The 7,129-nt window shown below is 37.7% G+C and overlaps 2 protein-coding genes across 2 annotated transcripts in view; one reads left to right on the top strand and one right to left on the bottom strand.

Annotated features, from left to right (window-relative positions):
• Positions 1–213: 213 nt before the first annotated feature.
• Positions 214–3,972, bottom strand: LOC138022976 (BTB/POZ domain-containing protein 2-like). Its single transcript, XM_068870016.1, has 2 exons — positions 3,132–3,972; positions 214–2,260 (listed from the first exon to the last, which is right to left on the bottom strand). The coding sequence occupies exons 1-2, from the start codon at positions 3,785–3,787 to the stop codon at positions 1,606–1,608; spliced, it is 1,311 nt and encodes a 436-aa protein (XP_068726117.1). The 5' UTR covers positions 3,788–3,972; the 3' UTR covers positions 214–1,605.
• Positions 3,973–4,078: 106 nt separating this feature from the next.
• LOC138022985 (snRNA-activating protein complex subunit 3-like) overlaps positions 4,079–7,129 on the top strand; it is a 24,749-nt gene continuing 21,698 nt past the window's right edge. The window contains exon 1 of the mRNA XM_068870028.1: positions 4,079–4,290. Coding sequence (XP_068726129.1) covers positions 4,109–4,290 — 182 coding nt within the window. The 5' untranslated portion in view covers positions 4,079–4,108. The remainder of the gene's footprint in view (positions 4,291–7,129) is intronic.

Raw genomic sequence — 7,129 nt, 5'->3', positions numbered from 1 at the left:
GCAGATATTTGCAAACGGTAAATGTCATTGTTGTTCTTTTATGGAATTCTATGTGATACACTCAAAAAATGAAGGGGTAAAAATTTGATCAGAGTACCACAATTTTTGAAAATTTTGACTTGGTCCCCCCTTTGCTATTTTGCGAAAAATAGCCATTTTCGACACTTTTGGAAAAAATGTTATTTCTCATCTAATAAGTCTTTTTTCAAGCGGTTTTTTGCATAGTACAAAGGAATTTTATTACCTTAATCAAAAGAACACTTATTTTCAAGGGGGTTCAAATCTGCGAATAGGGGTCCAGATGTGCTCAAGGAGTCCAAATCCACTAGCGGAACAGGGGCCCCGTTTCTTGAAAGTCTGGATACTTTTCGGGCCATTTTCGGGTGTCACAATTTCCTCTGTCTGATGAACGGAGAGGATTTAAGTCGTCAAACTTCACAATCAGTTTGTTTTTTCTGGTGTCTAAAACAGACAATTGCTTAAATTGCTAAGTGCAAGGATCATTTCTCAATTTCGTGTGCAGCCTGCACTTCAAATACTTTTCTTTCAACTAAAAATGATAACTTGCATAAACAATATTTAAAGTGAAAGTAAATACCCAAGTAGTCTTCCAGGAACGGTTCAAGCTTGAGTCCCCAAGCAACAAACTTTCCCAACAGAAATGTGGTAGTTGCCCACACAAAAAAAACACATCAATGCACACCAAATATCTCACTCTTAAGGTAAGATTACACATTACAGCAACTTCAAAAACAACTGGCCAATATTGTTTTATCATAACAGAATCCTTTCAAAAAACAAACTAAGAGATATAACAATACATGCAATTCACATGATAATTACTGGCTTGGTAAATGTATTCTAGAGTTCTGCCTCTGCTGTTTTGAGATGGCTCATCACCTCATCACTACTTACTGTTGAAGAACACCACATTATAATTTGAAATTTCATGTCAAAGGTTGTTTTGCCTACAGATACCACTCTCCCAATCTATAAAGAGGTTTGACCAAGTTTTTTGTCCTCTCTTGGAACATAACCACACGACTGATGTTACGACGTGTGTTATTTCATTTTCCTTGAAATGTTCACATTATTATGGTAATATATGCAGAGTGCCAGTTTCTTCCTTAGAAACTATTAATCTATATGTACCTTAAGAATATTATTTTCAATTGCAGTTTCTGCCTTATAAACATAATCTAATAATGATTCCTCTGTTATCAAGGAAATTTTATTTTGAGTCAGTTTCCAAAGCTGGAGTGATAGGACTTTCTAGGTATCATACATGTATGTCAAAATAATAGCCCATTTTCGAGTAGCTGCATGCCTCAGTTTCAAAGCGAGTCCTGGTGCACAACCATTCCAATGGATTTTAGTTGCTTATTCTTATGCAAATCAAACTCATTTCCCTTACAATAGTTGAGCACCAAGACTCACTTCGAAACAAACAAACAGCAATTCGGAAATGGCCCATTAAACATGTACAAGTACAAAGACTATCCACTCACATTGTCTGGATTACAAGTGGTTCTACTATAGAGGTGATACACAGTATTTCACGTTCAAAACATACTGCAGAGTACTTTAAGACATTCAAATCATTAATTAAGTGTAAAATATTATTTCAGGGAGCTGCCCATCTTCAACAGATGTTCCATTGTTGTTTCCTGCTGCATAGGAAAACTGGAAAATGATCTTCTCTTTCTGATCCGTTTCATAAACAATTTTCTTTCCACCAGAGGTGCCATAATGGGAATCTGGACCCTTCAGGGTTGCTGATGCCGTGTAATTTACACTAGAGAGAATCTCCACTGGTTCCTTGAACATCACACGGAAGGTAGAATCACTGCCGTCACTGCTAAATGCTGTGTCATTATGCCCACAAATTTTGTTGGTGTCAGTTGCAATTATTTGAATTGTTACCTGATAGTCACTTGGACCATACATAGAGCCATACAAGCCAAACCCCACCACAAAAATCCTTCTGTTACAGCTGAAACGGATTCTGTCACTCGTGCCACTGTAGCCCCAACGACTCTCTACCTTCTGAAAGCGACATATGGCCTTTTCTTTGCCAGTGAGACAGCATCGTGGCCGGTCCAAGAACTGCACTTGTGGTTTGGGGTTGACCGTAAAATGAAGAAACAAACTGACCACCTCCTTGTCTGTCAAGATTCCAGACTGTGCCACACTGGCTGCAAACTCTTCAATACTCATCAAGGGAAAGCGGATCATGTACAAGGCTCTAGACAGCACATTTCTGAGAGAAACCAACACGACATGTTAAAAAAACAATGTTTCAATATCATTTTCAGGTGGCCTGACTATGGATAGTAACTAGCAATCACCCAATTAAACCTGACTTTTTTTAGGAACCACTTCTTTTCTTTCAGCAAAACGAAAAGAGATCATATTTATCCCAAATCATTAACTTCTAGCTGTTAACAGAATCCAACTGACTTAGGAAACCAGCTTCTGGAAATCAATAATATTTTTAGTATTTCAAGGCGGCTATCGTTCACAACGATTGAAACTCAACTCTTTTTAAATCCATGTTTTAACCTAAACCAGAGGGAAATTTTAAGTACCGAAAATATGGGATTGTTGGTGGAACTCCACTTTATCTGATTGATTGGAACTTTCCTGACCGAACCTACGTCGTTGAAGGTTAGGGTTAGAACCTGTAATAATCATTCCAAGAAGACTCCTGTATGAATAGCAAATTTTGGTCGGTGTACGGGTCCCAGACGAATAGCCACTGCTGACCAACATGGGCCGCTTTACACAGTGCGATTTTTGTCGCACGCGACAAGCTCACGACAGGCCTACAGTAAGACATGACTTACGATTGTCGTAGCGTTTTAAAACATGTTTTAAAATGCTACGACATTTTTCCTGATGAACACGACAATCGTAAACCATGTCGTGGGGCTGTCATAAGCCGTTGTCGCATGCGACAAAAACCGTATCGTGTAAATCGGCCCTAAAGCAAATACTAATTTACATGTATGTCGCCCAGGGACATTCATGGGCAGTTATTTTGTTCGACAAGTTGTCAAAGTGGATAATAAAAGAATGTGTACAGCGGAAGAACAGAAAAATGAGCGATGAATTTATCAAACAACCAAAACCTTTTATTCTCTGAAGTGCTAGGTATTCTTTTCCTTTGGCATTCATGCTCAGCCCATCGGCAAGCAGCTGAAAATAACTGGTTTTCGCGGATGGACAAGGTGTCCCTCTGCAAGACGACACAGAACGTTTCAAAATCAATGTCAGTAAAACCTTCGGCTGCAAGGGCCTCTGAAGTGTTCTTGTCAATGCATTCAAGACACAAAGCTGCCAATTGAGGCTCGTCGAAAAGACGCGCTTGACTTAGCAACATGAACGCGTTGTCGGGGCTCAAATTCTTCTTCAAAAAATCAACACATGCATTTTCCAAGGCGGGTACCGCATATTTCTTGGCTGTGTATAGGGTCGTCATGACTGTTTCTGGTCCTATCTCTACCTTGTCGGTATACAAGAAGCGAAGTAATGACAGGAAAGCTAAATATTCGACGTCTGGCAACTCAACTTCGTCTGATTGAGCTGATATTCCACCATTGAACATAGCATCGAAGACCGCGCTTCTCACAGCGAGTACAAACTTATGAGCTGGTATTCGTCGCCTCTGTGTGCCTTTTCCCACCATAAAATGTACATCGCTTAATATTTCGTTGTTGAAAAGAAAAGTGATAGCGTCTTGTACTGAAGTTCTTTCTGACTGCCAATTGTACGGAGATGAACTCATCACTCTACGTCAGATGTCCCCACACATTCTGAAAGTTACCTGATGGAGACAAATGCTAAACAAAGAAACGTAATAGTGATTTCTTGTCGCATGTAAGTCTATCGTAACTATCCAATATTTTTGCCAAACAACAACTGCGCAATACTTGTACAAATTAACCTCTGAAAAATTTGCATGCAGTCCGCAATGAAAGCAGACCATAATAGTACTGTCCACTCAAAAACATATTGAAAAGAGGTTTTTGATTGGCTTTTCTTCCCTCAGCTAATTCTGTCCAATCACGAGATTTGTAGGATCATTAGAAGGATAGAAGAATCCAATATGGCGACTCGTGGTGAATGTACTTCGTCTCTGATATCCGTAAGGGACTTTAAGCGGCAGTTTATCGAGTTTCTAGATCCTGAGGCGTACGAAAGGAAAAGAAGAGAAGTCGTACTTGCGGATATGGCTGTGGAAATGAATGTGCCAATGGAGATCATTGCAGATTTGAGTGAAGTTTGTAGGTATGCTGTGAATAATGCACCTCCAAGCTGCGGTAAAGAGAAAATAACATTTTATCAAATGCGAGGGGCGGGTGTTTATCTATAAAAAAGTGTGCGAAAAAGAATACTTTTGCAGAATGAGAACTAAATGCAGCTTCATCTTACATATTGTCACGCAATTGCGTGACCGCTCACTGCTTAAAACTGCTTTCTCAAATGCCTAGCCGAGAAGCTCTCAGAAAAGAAAGAGGAACCTTTTCACATTGCTATTACTTGGATTAGAACATTGCTTTCTTTTGAGATTTTAAGGTCGGTACACACAGGCGTAAGAGGTTCCAGGACACCCTTCCACAAAATTCCACAAGGGGAGTTAGGTGATGACTGCCTCTTAAACCCTATCCGTATTTTAGGATCTCTTAAATATATTTTTTAAATTTTTAATTGAAATGAATTGTTTTTTTTAATGATGATACTTATTATTGATCAAGTTGTATTTGATTTCTTTTTTAATTTTTTGTGTGAATAAGTATATGTACATGGCATTTTTTTCTAATGAGATAATAGCAATAATAATGATAATAATAATAACAATAATATTAATAATAATAATAATAATAATTCATTCCAGAATTTGTTATTTATTATTATTATTATTATTATTATTATTATTATTATTATTATTATTATTGTTGTTATTATTATTATTGCAAATCGAGGACGTCAGCCAATGCCATCACGGGAAGCTCCTGTCGCTGCACGACACCTCAGCAGGACTGTTGAGCCCTGTGTCTCTCTTGAGGACATCTATAAGAGTTTTTCACCCTCGACCATGATTTCGCCTTCCGTGCATTGGCTCCCACAGTATATAAGATCACTTGCTGCGAGTTCCGGTTGTCTGACACAGTGTCTGGCTAGGCCCATGCGTCTTTGCCTGATCTTGTCAGTCAGCCTGGGGAGGTCGCCGTAGAGCTCAGAATTTCTCATGTGGTCCTCCCAGGACACATTTAGGGCCATTCCGAGCATCCCTGTGTATATGTTGTAGTTCAATTTGCACTTTGGTACAATTTGTTTTTGAACTGGTACAGAATATATTAAACTGGTACAATTTTAATTTGTACTGGTGCAAAAACAGTGAAAATAGTTTAATGCTTGTTGAACACAAAGAACACACTTCATTGATAACAGCTGTTTGCCATTCATACATGTACTTAATAGTTCAAGAGGTTACTGAAATAAGGTTTGCTGAGCATTCAGAGCAGGACAGAAATAGCAAGACTTGTTGGAAATACTTAACAGTCTGGTTTGACCAAGAATAACATGAGTGGTTTTAAGCACTAATTTACACAATTTAAGCCTAAATACTTGTACTAAGCATAAACATTAAGAATTTACTTTAAAGCCTGTGCATTTAGTGTACATGTATGTGGTGACAAGGGCTAAGGATTGCTTTTTGACTTATCATCAAGTTACCACGAGTGTACCAGTGCTGTTGTAGGTTTGGATTAGTTTTGTTGTGTTGTGTGTACAATAATATTATTATTCATTTTGCAGACTATAACAGCAATACATGAATTATGTCACTGTTTCAATAAGACAAGAAATAAAGTGCAGAAATCTTACAATTTAATTTTGCTATTTGTCATTAAAATAAATTAATAATAGTATTTGAGATTAGTGTCTTGTAGCAATTTGTTTTGTTTTTCCATATCAAGATATCTCAATGAGTAGTATAGTATCTATATCCCACTTGCTTTTTTGCATGCTGCTGTAAAAGATGTTTTGGTAGAGAAGTCTAGTTTCACATTAGTGTCAATACAAGGATAGAATCGCGAGGGTGTGATCAGAGTGTTAACTTTGCCATACTTTGTCACAATTCTTACATATTCTGCACTCTCTTCAATTTCGATGATTTGACCCAAGAGCATATTGGGGTGAAAAGGGTTGATCTTGTCTACTTTGTTTATTTTTATTGCCACCATGTCCGAAATCTTAAATTTTGGTTGTTTTTGTGCTTGCTTTCTTGTTTCTGGTGATAGTCTTCTGCTGTTCGTGCAATGGACATAAACTTATGAACAACTTTACAAGTCGAACGCTTACTTCTGAATAGTTTTCATTCTCCCATTTACTTGTGATTTGACGTCCTCTATGTGCTGTTCTTTGGTGTGCTAAGATTAGAGTGTCGTAGAGTTTACTCTTTGGGATAACAGTTTTTCTGTCAGGTGTTTGCAGTTTTCAGAGCAACTTGAGAATACCCCGCCACAGCTAACCACTATTTTTTCCCCTATGCAGCATCTTTTGAAGAACGAGACTTAATACAATAGAGCCTATTCTTATTCAATGAAATGTAAATAAGTGGCAGGATATTCTGAAGTTTAGCCCAGTTTTCCTTGGTGGTATGTCCATTTCTTTCTTTGCAATGTCTTAAGTTGTGATTGAGATAGTTTGCCTTCCGTTTCTCTCGAATCACTACTCGATTTTTCACTTTTAATTTTCAAGTATTCCATTGCTTCATTGTAAAATTGATCTTCGATAAACATGGTTAGTTGTGGTGTATTTCGTATCTGCTTTTGCTTAAAGTCATCTTATCTTTGATAAAATATTTCGTGTGATACACACTGCATTGCGAGCTGTTTTCTTCCAACGAAACTTGCGAAGTCTAAATGTGAATGAATTGAAGTTTGGACCGAGAGTGTCCTGTGATGAATAATAAAATATTTGGACAGAGAGTGGCCTGGGATGAATATTAAAATATTTAATTATAAAATATCATGATAAGTTTGCACGATCTGCTTGTGAGGTAGGGAGTTCAAGTTCGGGTGAGTAAAAAAGAAAGTCTTTAGTATACTGTGTAAGGTCTGTC

This window comes from Montipora capricornis, chromosome 2 (genome assembly GCF_036669925.1).
Source record: "Montipora capricornis isolate CH-2021 chromosome 2, ASM3666992v2, whole genome shotgun sequence".
Classification (NCBI taxonomy): Eukaryota; Metazoa; Cnidaria; class Anthozoa; order Scleractinia; family Acroporidae; genus Montipora; species Montipora capricornis.
Note: the sequence above shows the minus strand (reverse complement) of the source record. Positions and strands in the feature narration are given on the sequence as shown.